Genomic DNA, 17,211 nt, shown 5'->3' with positions numbered 1-17,211 from the left:
TGCAGGGTGGCAGGGACAGGCTGAAGTGAGAAGATAGAAAAACAGCTAAGGGAAGAGAGGCCGATGGTATACGGTTTTGTAGAAACGCATCTCAGGGACATGGAACAACCTCCGAACAATCCGGACTACGCGTGGGAATATTGTAATAGAACAGAAGGCAGCAGAAAGGGGGGTGGTATTGGGGCATTCATTCATAAAAGTACAGACTGGCAAAGGGTCAAGCAGGAGTGCAAGGAACATTTATGGCTAAAAGGGAAAGTGGCAGGTCAAATGACACTCCTTGGTTTCGTGTACTTGTGGACGGGAGCAAAGGCCAGAGAGGAAAACCAGACAATGGTAGAGTGTATATCAAAGGACATTGAGGAATTAGGAGGAGAGTGCGAGACTATTATAATAAAAGATATGAATGCGCACATAGAAGATATAGATGGGTATACCAACCCAACAGGCAAAATGATCTTGGATATGTGTGAAAGGCATGATTCGATCATTTGCAACAGTACTGAGAAGTGTGAAGGGCAAATAACATGGGAAATGGGAAGGCTGCAGTCGACGATGGATTACACACTGGTGTCACATAGGATGTATGATAGACTCAGGGGAATGCACATAGATGAATGTGGCTCCAGAAATCTGGGTTGTAACCACAAACGTATCAAGCTAAGTTTTGGAAGAGCAGTAAAAGTGGGAAGGAGACAAGATGAGCAACTACAGGGGAATTTTTATTCAGAAAGACAAATGGAAATAGTTACTAAACAAATTGAAAAGGTAATCACTGAGGATAACAAAACAGTGTAAATGTACACAAATCTAATTAGACTGTTCGAGCTGGAGCTTGCTTAGGCACGTGACAAGTCACCCGGAAAGGAAGACACAAACCCAAGAGTTGGTGGGACGAGAAATTTAAAATAGCCATAACAAAACGTCAGGAAGCCGCTAGGAAACACAGACATGCTAAGCAGCGGTGTGAACCGACAGACGATGTTGAAAGAAAATGGGAAATATTTCTAAGCTGTAGAATGGCAGCATCCCTTCTGATCAATGAAAATATTAGAGGAAAGGGGGCTCAGTGGCTGGCAGAAGTACATAAAAAGGATAGAAAGGCACCTGCGAAATTTTGGAACCCTCTAAACTACCTAAGAAATGAGACGAGCCTAGAGCATAGGTTTGTAACTACCACTGAAGGTGCTAGGCTAGAAGGGGACGAAGCTATTGAATATATAGGAACAAGGGTGACAGAAAAATTTTAACAAAGAAGTGTCTTATGCACCACAACAGACAAGGATGAACCAAGTGGTGCAATGGCTCCATTTTCACAACGAGAGTGGGAAAGGGCTGAGTAGAGGGTTCCTAGTAGTACATCAGCAGGCCCAGATGGCATTCCAATTATGCTGATAAAGACATTGGGTCTGAAGTCTAAGCAGACTTTGAGAGAGGTAGTGAGCAAAATAATAATCGATGGTGAAGTCCCCGATGGATGGAAACTTTGCAGGATGAGCATAATCTATAAAGAAAAGGGGAACAAAGCTGACATAAATAACTACCATCCTATAACAATGACATCAGTGTTCTACAGACTTGCGATGCAGACTATAAAGAAAAGACTGCAGGTATGAATAGAGGATCAGGGGGTGCTGGGGGAACTGCAGAATGGGTTTCGTAAACGCAGGAGGTTGGAGGACAATCTGTTCTCACTGACTCAGTGCATCGAAATAGCAAAAAAGGAACACAAGCCCCTGTGGCTAGCAATTTTCGGATATCAAGGAAGCGTACGACAGCGTGGTTCAAGGGGACTTGTGGGGAATACTAGACACACTAGGTGCAGAAGATGGAGTCACTAATCTTTTAAAGAATATCTATAAAGGCATCAAGGTAGTTATAAAGTGGAAAAAAGCAGGTATCCAAGCCCACAGAGGTACAACAGGGGGTTAGGCAGGGTTGTCCTCTGTCACCCTTGTTATTCAAGATGTACCTACAAGGATTAGAAGCCTAATTAGAGGGAAGTGGACTTGGCTTCAACCTCTCTTTCGTCAGACAGGGAAAATTCATTGAACAGGCACTACCAGCATTGATGTACGCAGATGATACAGTGCTAATGGCCGACAACAAGGAAGATTTGCAGAGATTGATGGACATCTGCGGTAATGAGGGAGATAGGTTAGATTTCAGATTCAGTAAGGAAAAATCAGCAGTCATGATTTTCAATGATAATGAAGGTTGTGAGCGTAAAATACAGGCGGTCACGCTAGCGATGACAGATAAATACAAATATCTGGGCGTATGAATAAGCAATGGGACCGAGTACCTAAGGGAACACGAAATATATGAGACGACTAAAGGTAACAGGAATGCAGCGGTGATGAAAAACAGGGCACTGTGGAATTACGATAGGTATGATGTTGTGAGAGGAATATGGAAAGGGGTCACGGTTCCTGGTCTGACATTGCGGTCTGCGGTAACATGACGTTAACATGACATGACATTGCGGCAATGCGGTCTTGTGCATGAGATCAAAAGTTCAAGCAAGATTAGAAATTAAGCAACGTGGAATAGGTAGGCTTGCCTTTGGAGCTCACGGGAATACACCAAATCAGGGCGTACAAGGTGATTTTGGATGGACATCATTTGAGGGCAGGGAAGCTAGCAGCAAGGTAAAATTTGAGAAGCGATTGAGAGAAATGGGGGAGGAGCGTTGGGCGAGGAAGGTATTCAGCTACTTGTACATGAAAAATGTCGATACAAAACGGAGGAAGCGAACCAGAAAATTGACGGGTAAATATTTGGAAAACAGCAGGGGGCCAAACCAAAAAGAACTATCTGTTAAGAAGAAAGTGAGGGAAACGGAGACTGACATGTGGAGAATGGGCATGACTAAGAAGTCCGCACTTGAAATCTATATATCAAACTTTTAAGCAGGAAATTGCCAAGGAAAGGATCTATGATAATACTCGGGGTAGTTCTCTACTGTTTGAGGCCAGGACGGGAGTATTGCGAACCAAGACATATCGGGCCAAATACAAAGGGGTAGACGCTGTATGCAGTGCGTGTGGAGAGGAGTAGGAAACTGCCGAACACTTGATAATGTTCTGTAAAAGGCTTCCCCCTATAGTTCGGGATGATGGCGCAGAGTTTTTAAAGCACTGGGGTTTAGGGACAGGGAGGGCAAAATAGACTTTAAGTGGGTAGAATTAACTAGAAGGAGGTTATTTGATTGGTGGCTAAAGCCAAGGCACGAGTGAAAGTTAAACCCTTCACTGCAAAGTACCAGTCCTCAACCTCACTATTTAAAGAAAAAAAATCTAGTTTTTGATTCCATAAGTATTACGGCTCGGTAGCGCTAGCCACCGCCCAATCTAAAGGGTACAGCCATATCAAATAATTCATCCATATATCCATCTATTCATCCATCCATCCATCGATAAATCCATCCATCAATCCATCGCACTCACTAGAGAAACTGCATGGCTGTATATGCTCCCAAGCACGGAGGAAGTGCTCTCAAGGTAGCCTACGCAAGGTGAGGGATGACAAGGGGCGAGGAATCTATGCCCGTTTGACAGCGTTCATGAATTTTTTTGTACTTCGTTTTGTTTTTCTCAGAACGCACGGCTTAGTTTCAGTGTGAACTGGTAGGTGTTCTGTGGTTTGATCGTGAGCGCTAGGTCACCTAGACAGTAGCGTTTTAGTGAGCGCAACTTGAGCATATACGCTTACTCTAACCCTCGTAGCTTTCAGCGCGCTCTCTGGTACAAAAGGAGAGGAAAGCGTGCGGCGAATCCCCCGCTCGTACTTGACGGCCTCTCGAAGTCCTTGCAGAAGTCGATTCTCGATGACATACTGCTACTTGAATGAAAGCAGGAGAGGTAGATAACAGTCGTTGTAGTTGCGCAGCGAAAATTCTCCCCATATAAGCGATATTTTCTTAAAGATACTGATAAAATCTTGCGGCCTTCAGGATAGATTCTCGTGCACATGCGTAAACCGTCTACAAAATATTAAGAGATTGATTGATTGATATGTGGGGTTTAACGTCCCAAAACCACCATATGATTATGAGAGACGCCCAAAATATTAGGAGCGAATATAGCTTGGAAGGTAGTGTTTTACGTGTTGCGATTGCGCGCGCCAATTCTGTTGAAGCAAACTCGCTCGGACTTCCCAGTGCTTCACCCCACTCGTCACGATTAACTTCGTGGAGATGCGTGGACTTTTTTTTTCTTCTTTTTACGGGCTGTACGCTCGTGATGGTGTCAAACTGGTGGCCGTTTATTATCTCGGCGCGTTAACTTGTCTCATAATTTTCTAAGGTACGGGTCCACTATTTTTTTCGTTATTATAGCAACGACGTGTCCGGTACACTAAAAGGCAACCACGGTGCGCAAACTTTCGCTACTTTGTCGCTCTGAGATTTACCATTCGTAGTGTTGTGTTACCTAAGTTAGATAGCGACACTGGAGTAAGTAGCTAGGAGGTCGTGGTGGTTCTCTGGTCCGTTCTAAAGGAGATTCACGACACACTAAGTTTTTTAACACAGGTACCAGTGGGTTTAACACTTCAAACAATGAATGTTGAAACTTCATATTCTTCCAACTCCAACACACTTGTTCTTGTTCTATTTCACACGAGGTCCGTATTGCTGGCACTGACGGGGGCCGCCAATGATTATTCACGTTGCACCTGGATACCGCACTGAATATCAATGTAACGGAATCCAAGCGTTCTGACGACGCCTGCTCAACTTAAAGAAATGACACCTTGACCCGTATAAGCTGAATTAAAGGTGGTTTATTCAGGAACGTGAGCCAACTGATTTCAAATTTTCTCTCTCAAAGGATATGGTACGTAATCAAGTAAAACTGCTTCTTTACCATGACCAATACTAAACTTTTAAACAGGGCGTTGACCATGTCCAATGTAATGTGAACAGGTTGAATATCCACAATCGACATGTTCAGAAGCATCCCCTCTTAAAGTGAACAAGACTTCGCGTGGCAGCGCTTCCCGGCGTGACCGCGCATCGAAGCGAAGCTGCGCAGGCGCAGAGGAGCGTGCCGCTCTTGTACTACCGCAAAGCTAAAGTCCAAAGGGGCCTAAAGCGTGAGCGGAGCACTGTAGCAGACGACTCCAAGCAAATCCTGTGGGTCCCTCTGCGCCGCCTCGATGCGCGACCGCGCCGAATGCACTGGCGCTCGCGGAGCGCGGGCACTGTGCGACGTGTTCACCTCAAGTGTGGACACCGTACGTTAAAACAAAGGGCATGGGCCCAGCTTCCAATTTAGGCATCAGCACTGACGGCACTTTCGAATCAATGACGCTGAAACACACGAAAAACGTGAATGCCTCCACTGAAAACAACAACAGCAACAGAAAGCGGGCAACATTCCGCAAAAAGGGCCTTGCTCGTCAAGAGTTGGAACCCTGGAACGGCACGTACAGCTTCACAACATTAATTGTCATACCAGTGTCACAATTATATATACTTTTTTTTCAACTCAACTGTACAGGCGTTCTCGCCGAGTGGCTTGCCCTGGGCAAGGCTCCCGAGGGAATCGCTTTACGTAAACAGCCGCGGATGGTGCGGCCATCGACCTCGCCACTTTATTTCACAAGAAACTGCATATCCATCTGCCAAAGACAGTATACACAAGATCACTCACTGTGCCAAAAGCGTGCAAGAATTGAAAAAAAAAAAAGAGGTGCGAACAATATCAACATTCTTGCGAGTACCGTTGCACTGCCAGCACTGCCGTAGCAGCAATGATAACGGGCAACAATACTTCACAGTGCTTAAAAAAAAAATGTAACTTTAAGACGCTATTAAAAGCTGTACTACAACAGCAAAACACAACGAAAAGTTTTTTTCTTACATACATATCAGCCTACCATTTACATATACAAAATTATTGCAGGCACTATATAAAAATGTTGTGCAAACGCCACCTTGTCCAGTACAATTCTTTGACTGCTGACTTGAACCAGTTCGACGACTGCTAACTAAAATGCCACGCTAAAATCATCTCAACCAAGAAAAATAAAGTGAATGGAATAATGTACAATAGCTAGAGATACCAAAGAAGAAAACGAAAAGAGAAAATCAGAAACTTCCTAAAAGTGGATGTAGTGAGAAGTAAAACACGCCAAAGTGACGACAAGTACCACACATGCCAGCTTAAATGCCGTAACTCTTCTCTTGCCTCGTGTCCATTAAACAAAATCACACATTGGTCATCGCGGAACTCTCTCACCTCGTCCCTTCAAGCAACACGTGAAGTGAATGCGGAAAAATTCCACGAATCGATGCATCGCAAAGTGTGGGGCCACTAGAACAATTGCCTAGAACCGAATATTTATACCTCACTGCTATCCCTTTTCCGTTGCATTCAGTAGTCAGAGCGGCCAAGAAGGAAGGTGTTTATCCTCAAACAGCCCAGACGCACCAACCATCGCAGATGGCTTGTTGCTCTTCCCTCGTTGGCTGCTCCCAATGAGGGGCGTGGCAAGAGGCCAATGAGAGAAGGGTAGGATGCCATTCTACCGATGCAAGGCGGCAGAATGGCTTGGGTTGACCCTGCTGAGCAAGGTTGGATGTTAGGTCTACCTTTTGAGGGCAAACACAATAGGCATATGGCTTCCATAAATGGTTGTCTTGAGAGGGCCCATTTGCGCACTCTCACAATTTACTTTCCTTCCACCACGAGGCGCTCCACCACCATTATCACTGGAATTGACAGGACGTGAATGAAAAAGGAGTGAAATCTAGTGAAAGCTACATCTAAAAGACCTAAGAATTCAGCACAGGCTCCATGAACAAGGCTGCAAAATACTTGTGCTCTGCATTTCTGTGCTCCAACAAATGTAAGTCTTCCGCAGAACATGAATATTGAAAACAAGCTTAGCTATGCCATGACACCAATGATTGCAGAGACAAGTGAACATAACTGAATGGCTCAACAAATTCTCCAAAATGGACTGTGGCACACTTGCAACTGAATCCTTACATTGTGCCACCGCCATTTGAGAAAAATTTGCAAGTTTCCACATATTTTAGCACGTTTTCATCCCGCAAATACTTCTGTGCCAGTCACCGAGAGGAATATTTTCTGTGAATTCACATAACAATACACTATTTGACTTACTGTAGTATTTTTGCAGGAAACCACGGCGACAATGATCAAAGATGTGCCATTCACGGACAGCATAGACATTGCAAAATGTCTGTTCACATAAGCTTGTCCTATCCGCTTTGCAGTTGCATGAAACAAACATAGCACCTTTTTCAGATGTAACATGAATGTACTTACAATGCTACTGTTATTAACTGACATAAACTTAATTGTCCCTATTTATTACTGTCCTCATCTCTCTAAACGTTTTCACAGCAGGACGACAAGCAGACTAACATGATTTCGAAGTGTCATTTTTGGCAGAATCTTTTAAAAGCAATATGGCAATACGGCAATTTACTCTAAAAAACCTGTCGGCCTCAACACAACCACATCGCCAACCATACGGTTACACAAACAGGACAAACTGACAAAACCTTCCACAACAGCAACTACGAAATCACACGTGTGCTCCTAAGTCCACATTTCTTTCCGGAAGCGGATAAAATATGCGTGCTAAGTGCAGGAGTGGCCACACGTGGGCAAATGTTCCAAACATTATACTCAGCGCTCTGAAAGCTCGTTTGTAAGCAGTACAAATTATCATGTCCTTGTCAGAGCTACGCAGCCACTAATGCTTGCTCACTTCACCAGTGAATTTGCGTATTAAGCAATTTTTGCCATAACCATGATGTTAGAGGTTCCGGTTACTTTAAAGAGGTTGTCAAATATACTTGGATATGCCGGCTGTAAATTTTTATTCTTGCTATCAGCTGAATTTTTCTTTTTTTCTTCCAAGTTCGGGCTTTTCAAGTTTTGGGGTGCGACCCTTACATGAGTATATACGATATCACGACAGAGCACAAATGGCAATGAACGCCGACAGAAACTTGCCCCATTAACTCTTTGAAACCTGGATCACTGGGAATGATAATAAACATCGATACAAGGACCTTGGCAGAAGCCGTATTGCAAGGCTGTAGGCCAATTTTGACTTCCTTTAAGCATTTACGACAAAGCACTCTAACTATGGTATACGAGCACTCTTGTTGATCAGACCAACAAAATGTGGCTGTTATGGCCGGCAGTCAAACCTGCGACTTTGCGCGTGAAAGCAAAATGCTGTATAGACAAAAAAAAAAGTTTCTCTGGTGATGTTAATCATAATTTGCACTTGCGAAAAATTCATTGCTGAAGTCGACTAGCCAAGCCCCATGCGATCAGGTACACCGGTAAAATGCTACTATTGAGACCATTAAGCTTCATAACGCGTTCACAGAACACCGGGTGCCAAACATACGCCTGATGCATGAGAAAAAAACAAAACAATCCCGAGTGCCTCATAGGCTCGGCTAGAGGCACGAGTTTTGTTGTATGGTCCGGTACAGGTGCAACACGCTCGGGGACCAGATGCGAATTGACAGAGTGAACCAGACATCTTTGCTGTAGGAATACACTATGCGTGAAGGATAACGCACAAAAGAAATGGCTTCCAAGTTTGAAATTAAAAAGACCAATTCCGTGTTATGGGAGGGTGAGGAAGCCAACGCAATATGGGGAGTCTACTCCACAGATTATAGAAACTGCACTCCCGCTCCCTGACATCTGGATTGCTTCCCCCAATGATAAGAGACAGCTATACCTGTTCCTCATATTTCAAAGGAATATGCATGTTGTGTTCCAGCAGTTACACAGATATGAACTCAATTATCATAACCAAATTTTATATACAGGTGGCACTGTATGGTCCACTTATTATAATGTGTAAGTTCCATACCCATCAAAACACCCACTTTTGCATTCAGAATATAAATCACAGTATGAGACAAAGTGTGTGATTACCTCGGCAAAAAACATGTTTACGTGAAAAAAGACACTGCCTGTTTAATAACTCTTCTTCTTCTAACATTAATGCATATGTGCAATTACGCTTTCATCAGGGTGAGATGGGCAACTAGTACACTTGAATCAAAGTGTAACATCTACATGTAAAATTTAATTATTAATGAGGCAGCAGGATGAATGCAAGCTATGCCTTACCGGTTTCCATAATTTATGCAAGCCAATTAGGCTCAATAAATTTCAACTTGAAGAGTTTTGTGGCAGCTACTTATTTGGTGATTATAAACATACCCTGCTAGTTAGCTAAATGATTTCATTTTTCCCATACTGCTTTGGAACAGCGAATCGCTGGTGACTTTCTCAATTACTGTTATCATCTACTGCTTTGCATGGTCGCCTTCTCAGATGTGCTACACCTGCACTTGATGAGCAATTAATTGGGCAGCCCGGTTACGCTAATTACACGTGACAACAGCGACACTTACTTCACACAACATTGCACAAAGTAACAATTAATTCTGTAAACACAACTTATATCATCAGCACCTCACAGATAGGATCAGAACACTATATTTATACTAGTGTATTGGTTAAGTGTATTTAGTGCAGAATAAAATAACTCGTGCTTTCCGTAAAGAGGAGCATGTGCATAAATCTGTGAAGTTTGTCTCAACTGCCCTAAACCGACCAAAATACGGGCTCGTCTTGTTTTAAAGGGATGCAAGAATGGCACTGGCAGCGATGCATCACCTTTTCTGCACTCTCGGGCACCTCTAAAACATTTCTAATGCTCATTGGTGCAAGCTTTATCATCTTCAAGGTATGAATATCTCTTCATTATCCAGCTACTGCTGTGTTCAAAGGTAATGTCCAATAAAAGTAGAGGAATCCAAAACGGACACATTTATCTCCTACTAGGAGCAATTAATGGTACCATGACCACACAACTGGAACATCAAACATGGATGGAACAAGAACAATGGAACAAGATTTTATTGTGAATGTAACTGTTATTAGCAGAAAATCGATATTTCAGCTTTATATAACATGCGCGAGGTTAAATTTTGCCTCCTTATAACATCTCCTTCAGGTGCCTAATTGATTTGTCCGTCAAGAAATTACCACATTTTCCTACATCTTGCAAGAATATACAACCAGCACGACAGACTTAATTCTACATTGATCAAAATTTTAGTGTGTCTACGAATGCCGACTTTTTACTGCAACTCCGTTAACACATCTGAGGTATTCAAGAGAGATAATGCAGCGGGTGCCTAAATGTGCAGCTAAGTCTAAGAATGATCATGGGTTTTGCACTGTATGCCTTACGGAATGCAGAAACGTGCCAACTGCAGCCAAGAGCTCAACCTGCAGTCCTACGCTTGGCCATTACTGGACAAATTGAATCTAGTAAAAAAGTCCAATAGAGGCACGGTTTGATTAAATTTTTATTAGAATTTTCATGAAGGTTTCTTTACTGACCAGTTAGTGTCAATATTCCAAGGCATAGCCCGATCTATGGATCATGCAAAGAAAGCAGCTGAGAGTTGGATCCCGTTCTTTTTTTAATTACAAAGCTTTTTCTAGCTTTTAACGCTTTCCACCGAATGTAGTAAAAACTAAAAAAGTCTCTTCCAGTAATTAACCCTCACTTTTGAAAGTTCTTTTAAATATTTAAAATGTCCTTGGACAGAAAATCCAGAAAATCAATCTAATTACCACTCCCTAGGCAGAAGTTAGCACACTGCTTGAATCTTGGCCAATCGACACAAGAGGTCCCCCAAAATGTTTTGCCACTATCCACTGTTTCATCTCACACACGCTTTCTTTTACCCCATGCATAAGTTATCCCTATGAAAAAGTATAAGTGAGGCTCATTGATTCAGACTACCGATCCGTTTCGAGTGACAAGGAGCACATCGTAATGCCGTACGAACCATTTCTGCTAACGCATGACACATTCTACTACAACATCCCACGCATGCAATAAAGCATGTGACAGCAAACTTTGCAGCTCTGCAGCTCCCTCCCACACCAAAACCAAACGCTACACCTAACCCCATCGTGACCAGCCTTCTACACACTACTACAGAGTTTTTACGCCTCTGAAACGACACGCCGAAAATCAACTCGGTCACTTGTGCTAGTGAATAAAGCGAACACTTTACACTAAGGAAGAAAAAAAGATGGTATGAACAGAAACAAAGATGGCATTATTATTGTACTGGGGTCAAAAGTACAAATGATAACGTATCAGATTCGTTGAAGAGGAGATATAAGAAGAAAAAGGTTAAAAGCTACTCTGCTTTAAAATCTGTGCGCTCTCAATGAAATAAAGTTACACACATACAGTATATATATATTACAAACAGGTGACATTATCTGCCTACTCAACAGGAGCCTTCTGCAAGCACTTCCGTTCGCTTTGCCTTCTGCCACGAAATAACGCAACTGCAATAAAATCAACAGTGCTTCGAGAGTGGGGAAGAAAAAAAAGGCGATTAAATCAACAGGTAAGAACAACAGGTAAAACGGTTGAGCCGTGAAACCCAGCTAGCCAGAACATGTGCTATTGGCAGCCACAGGTTTTCCTTCTCTCTCTCCCTTTCTTTTTGTCGTAGTGAGCAGTGAACCCGACTTTCGCTTCCTCGATCATTTTCACTGTGATTCGATTACCGAGGCAACAGGCGCTGATGAAGCTCAGGCTCGCTCTTTATTTCGTGTTGTAAAGACACACTGAGGTTATGTTTTCAATACAGCTCCAGATTTAATCTGATGTGACAGATCAGTAAAAAAAATCACTAATTAACTTAGGTAGCTGGTACTGGCAAGGATCTATGAATAGTTTGTCAGAGTGAGAGACCAGATGCTGTTGCTACCGGAGCTGGTGAAACGTACGAGGATATGCACCAGACGTAACGGGAAGTACCAAGTAGTAACAGGTACCAGGCAGAGTATGAGGTACCAGGTGGATTTTGGACAGCAGTGGAGCACACGCCAATGACCATAGAAAAATCCAGAAATTTCCCCAAGCAGCTTGGCTGTTCTGGCATTACACTGAAAAGGCATTTGTTTAGAGATCTTCACATTTCTTATCAGCGGTTTTCGGACTATGAGTAGGTAATAGAAACTAAACTCCAAGAATGATTTGTTAGCTGCAAAAAGTTACTATTCATGGCAGTCAACTTAACTAAAAGGAGAATGCGCAGCTCTTTCTTCACCTCAATTACTTTGCTGCCTCAAAGCAAATGCTTCAGGGTTTCTCAATGCTAAACTAAAGATTCAGCTAGATTTTGCATTTGCTGCCCCTTTAAGCACCTAGCCACAGTTAGGACCCCTTCAACGCCAGCCATGGCTCGATTCACAAGCTATGCAGTAGGCAACCATGGAGTTCCTTGCAATTACCTAGTGGAAAAGCTGCATTGCTGTTGTCTACAAGCCAATACACAGATTATTCGCAAAAAAAAAAACAATTACCAGAGCAATTTATGCACCAGCTGTTAAAGATATTCATTCATATTAATGAGCAATAGCCAGCAACACTGCTTTGATTGATTGATTGATATGTGGGGTTTAACGTCCCAAAACCACTATATGATTACGAGAGACGCCGTAGTGGAGGGCTCCGGAAATTTTGACCACCTGGGGTTCTTTAGCAACACTGCCTTGGCAGTGTTGTCTGTTAGTTTTCATTAATATTGTGTCTAACGAGTAAAAAAAATGATCCCTTAAAGTTTACATTTGTTTACTTCAGATATTGACCAAGTAATTAAAAGAACAGCATATACAATATCATTTCTGCAAGATAATTTACATCCACTTCATTAGAAAATGAGCACTTGTGATGGCAAGTACAAATATAAAATGATGCTGACACACAAAATTTTTTCAAGAAGACTAAAAGATGGTGAAAGCAGCACCTAATTTTCTTCTATAATGAACTTCAACACAACTTCACTGAAACAGCTGCTTGGGCGAGTTGGTTCATGATTATTTAGGCAGATTTATCAGTACAAGAAAAGACGGAACTTTAAGAGAAGAAACAAACACACAGTGCTGTGTGTGTGTATCTTCTCTAGAAGTTTCATCATTTTTTGCGCTGATAAATCTGTCTAAACTTCATGTTTTGTAGATATCTAAGATGGAGCCAAGTTTTCACTTATGATTGCCCTATAAATGATAGCAAAGTGCTACAAAGGGACCATCTAAACAAAAAGCAACCTGCATTAAAAAACAAACTGGCCTGGTCTAACAACTCTTCTATTAAGAACTCCATGGTTACTTCAAACAAGAACATTGCACCCCTGTCAACTTTCGATGTACGAGAACACTCCTGCATTGAGAGAGTCGGAAAGATGTGGCTGCCAGCAGCACCAACTGCCCAGCAGCTTAGCTCTTAAAGAGAACGTATCTCACTGCCCACTCAGGTCATCTCGTCATCCTCATTCTCAGCAGTGAAGTCCAACTCCTTAGCAAACTTCGAGAACTCATCACAGTCCTTGAGGTCTTCTAGGGTAGACTGCAGCTCGGCATCAAAGTCATCATTGTCCTCGAATTTCACCGCTGGCTCGGTCTCCAGGGTGCTGCTGTTCCAGTCTGATGCCAAGAAGACGTCCTCCTGCTGTGCCAATGCGTCGCCGCCGGTGTAGGCCAATGTGTCAGAGGTTGTGGCTGGCTGTTGTGGGAAATTAAAGCACTGATTCATGCTCGGCGTGGCCGGGTACGACTTGGAGAAGTTGTCCAACATGCCACTCAAACCGTGAGGCTCCATCTCCTCTTGGAGCAGCAGCATCTGGTGAACGGGCACAGAGCGGCTGCGATTGGCCGAAGGTACACCACTGGCCAGCGTGGTGTTCTTGAACAACTCCTGTATCTCTTGAGCCAGGGGGTCACTTCCGGACACGCTCAGTCGCTGGGGCAGGGCGGGACCTGAGGCGTGGCGCTGTCTTGCGGATGATGAAGTTGACGGCCAAAGTAGAGAGGCATTTGCTATGCTTTCCTTGAGGCCCGCCACCCAGCCAGGGCTCGACGGCGGTTGGCCCATGCCAGAGTCGGTGTCACTAGGCACCAAGCTGTTACAGTCGTTGAGCGAGGGAACCAGAGGTGGGCATGACACGAGCGGCGACATAGGGGCCGACTGAGGAGAAGGTGGCGGCACGCTCGACGCGGAGCTGTGGCGTGAACGCAGCAATGTGGGTGTCTCGCCAACGGCCGGAAACGAGAATCCTGAGGTCTGCGTGGCACTCTCACCCACCATGGGAGACAGCGGAGCACTGCGTGGTGACACGAGCTGGGAGGGTGGGTTACCCGGTCCCGAGCTGTGACGGGCTCGTCCTGGCAGCACAGCGTTGTAGCCGTTGGTGAACGTGACTACCTTGCCAGGGTTGTAGGTGGCGTTGTGACGCACGCGACCGGCCGTCACCGGTGTGCTCTGAGGCGACACAAAGGGAGAACCAGAAACCGACGACACGCCTGAGTCCACCGCTTGGAAGGGCGTCTGTCGAGGTGTGCCGCTGTAGCCACTTTGGCCGGAACTATGCCGTGACCTCGTCCAAGGTACTGGTGTGCTTCTCGGTGACACAAATGGGCTGCTTGTGGCACTCGGTGGCTGTGAAGACGTACCTACCGCTACCGATACCATGTCTGTGCTGGTGGCCATCACGGGGGAAGAGAGGGAGGGCAGGAGGCTGTCGGGGTGGGGAGTCGTCTGAGGAGAGATGGGTGTGAAAAAGCGTCCCCGGCTGCTGGGGCTGCAAGGAATGGGCGCTACGGATGCCTGGGTGGCCCCAACCAGAACTTGGTCTAACGACGCTTGGATGCTCGGATCACATGCAAGGTTCACCGGATCTGCTATAGTGTCTTTCAGTTTCACGAGTCCTTCAAGGGAAATGGCACTAAAGACTTCCTGTTGCTGCAGCCCGGCACTTTTGCAGACTAAGTTTGTCGAGGCACTTGTTTTCCAGTGGACTGTTGAAGAGGATGCACTGTTCTGGGGCACAGTGACTTGTTTAAGCGATGTTCCATTCTTGAGATTATCGAAGTGTCCCAAGAGGAGCCGGTCCAAACTGTTACAATCCAAGCCCGAGCTCTGCTTCCCAGTGTTCAAAAGTTTGGTGACATCTTGCCGCTGGTACGAGTTTGGGAGGTTCCTCTCCAACAGCATCCGCAACTGAGAAAGTTGGGCAGTTTTGTGCTCCCCACAATGGGCCTTAGTCACCTCACTCATCGTCTGTGCAGTAACTTCATCGCTCAGTGTCCCTTGTGAAAGTTCGTCCTTCGATGCCAACCTCTCCAAAACCGATGCGTCGTAAGAGGTGTTGCCGTAATAGTCGTTCAGTGCCTCTTTCTCCAGGTGGCCCACACACATTTCCTCTTTGACTGACCCATGGGCAGGCATAAGGAGGTCCAGGCTGGATGCTTCCAACTTGGGTGTCCTAATGCCGTCGTCAGTGTGCCGTCTCTTGCACAGCAGGGTCTCTCCGTCCTCCGAGTGCCTCTTTGTGGTTCCCGCAGACACCTCTGTGCTGGGCTTGGCATCCAAGTCCGAGCTGCTGTTCACTCTATCTCTGGGCTCTTGGAGCACAGTTTGCGAGGCTATGCTGCCGATCTTGCTGCCGCACGGCGGCCCAGCTGCCTCTGCAACAACAACAGGCGACTGAGCCGAGGAAACCACCTCAGCCGTGGGCGTGGTGATGCTGCCTTCCCGACTGAAGTGAAGGACCACTGCCGCGCTCCGGCACGTGGCAGGCTTGGGCTGGATCTTCTTGTACTTGCACCCCGGCGCCGTGGCAACCGTTGCGCCGCTGGCGTCCTGAGAACCAAGCTGCAGGCTCTGCACGGTGGGAACGAATATGATGTTGTTCCCCGGTGTAGCAGAGGTTTGCAACTTGGGTTCTGCGGGCTCTTCCTTCAGCCTCCGTGCCACGTCTCCGTCGCAGGAGACCAGGGACAGGGAGGCCTGGTCCCGTTTGCCCTGTGGTGTGGCAGCCAACACTCGTCTGTGCTGAGAGGAACGGCCTTCGGTTGGTGTGCTGCACTGCGAAGAGTGGGCCGAGTGGGAGCGCTGCTCGGTGAGCTTGCGCTTCTGGTCGCCCAGCCTCTTCTTCTCCTGCAGTTTGCGCTGCAGCTGCTGCTGTGCCTCTCTCCGCTTGCCTGGGGCACGGGGCGTATTGCTGGCTTGACTACCTGAAAATAAGTAAAAAAAAAAGAACAGCTACAACATTGTCACACTGCTTGCTCCTCTACATTTTGTAAGAAGCAAACTGCTTCTAAAGCTCCTAAGCCTTCTAAAGTCTTAAGTAGAGATTTCCTTACAGTTACCGAGGGAAAACGAGAGTGCTGTGAAGCTGTCGTATGCATATAGATGTATGAATAAAGATACCCAGTTTTCTTACAAGGATGATGACATTGCCATGCAGCTCCTCATTGAGTACAACCAATGCATTCTGAACACTGATGGCACCAACGCAGAAACAGGCTAAACTACGTGACCTTTCTAAATTCATGAAGTAAACTGCTACCTGAGTTCATTGAAAATGTTTTTCAATAATTTTTATGTTACTTCTGTGTCACGGACGGCCAATTTTGGCGACCCGGCCTCACGGCAATTAACGGGCGCCGTACTTCCCAACTGACAGTGGGAACGGCGGGCGCATGAAAGGGAGCCGAGAAGTGCAGAATGGGGTGCTTTTCTTAGAACGTCGCCGCGGAGGTTTGATCCTATTGTAACGGCGGCGTCTGCAAAGTCGTGGAAGGCCACGATGCACCCCGAACAAGAATTAGACTACGAGATGCACCGGCTGAGAGCCAAACAGTTTGACCGTTCCCACGAGAAAAAGCGTGGGAAAATCTCTGGTGGCCAAGCCGTATGACAACAACCCAACAGGTTGTCACTCTCGCTAGTTGAGGGCCCTCTCCCAATTAAAAGGGGTGGTGTCAATATATTTTTAGGACGGAGTTTCCATCAATTAAACGCGCATGATTGGACCCATGTAGAGGTTTCTTGTCCCCAAGGAAGAGAGCGAGGAGACACGAGGAGGTTTTAGGCGCAGGATTTTGCCCTGCTAGTCGCTGACCAACATGGTGTAGAAATAGATCAACAAGCATCTCTCCTAGAAGTTTTTAGTGTGGCTCTGTATCGGCTGGCCACCTAAACTTAGCCGTTCGTCTAGTTGTGACGCGATATGAACGTCTGCAACGTAGACATCGGGACTTCGCCTCGAGTTAGCTCAACCTGCCCGAAGTCACCTGCAAGCACTAGCCTCCC

At 45.4% G+C, this 17,211-nt stretch overlaps 2 protein-coding genes across 2 annotated transcripts in view; one reads left to right on the top strand and one right to left on the bottom strand.

Moving 5' to 3' along the window:
* The first annotated feature begins 3,419 nt into the window (after positions 1-3,419).
* Positions 3,420-17,211, top strand: part of LOC119172395 (testis-expressed protein 9) — a 64,130-nt gene continuing 50,338 nt past the window's right edge. The window contains exon 1 of the mRNA XM_075893723.1: positions 3,420-3,517. The gene's annotated coding sequence lies outside the window, so the exon portion shown is untranslated. The remainder of the gene's footprint in view (positions 3,518-17,211) is intronic.
* Positions 4,766-17,211, bottom strand: part of LOC119172396 (uncharacterized) — a 59,818-nt gene continuing 47,372 nt past the window's right edge. Inside the window, exon 8 of the mRNA XM_037423472.2 lies at positions 4,766-16,130. Within this exon, the coding sequence (XP_037279369.1) occupies positions 13,369-16,130 (2,762 nt within the window). The 3' untranslated portion in view covers positions 4,766-13,368. The remainder of the gene's footprint in view (positions 16,131-17,211) is intronic.

The sequence above is a fragment of the Rhipicephalus microplus genome, chromosome 4 (genome assembly GCF_043290135.1).
Source record: "Rhipicephalus microplus isolate Deutch F79 chromosome 4, USDA_Rmic, whole genome shotgun sequence".
NCBI classification, from domain to species: domain Eukaryota; kingdom Metazoa; phylum Arthropoda; class Arachnida; order Ixodida; family Ixodidae; genus Rhipicephalus; species Rhipicephalus microplus.
This window is presented reverse-complemented; position numbering and strand designations above follow the sequence as displayed.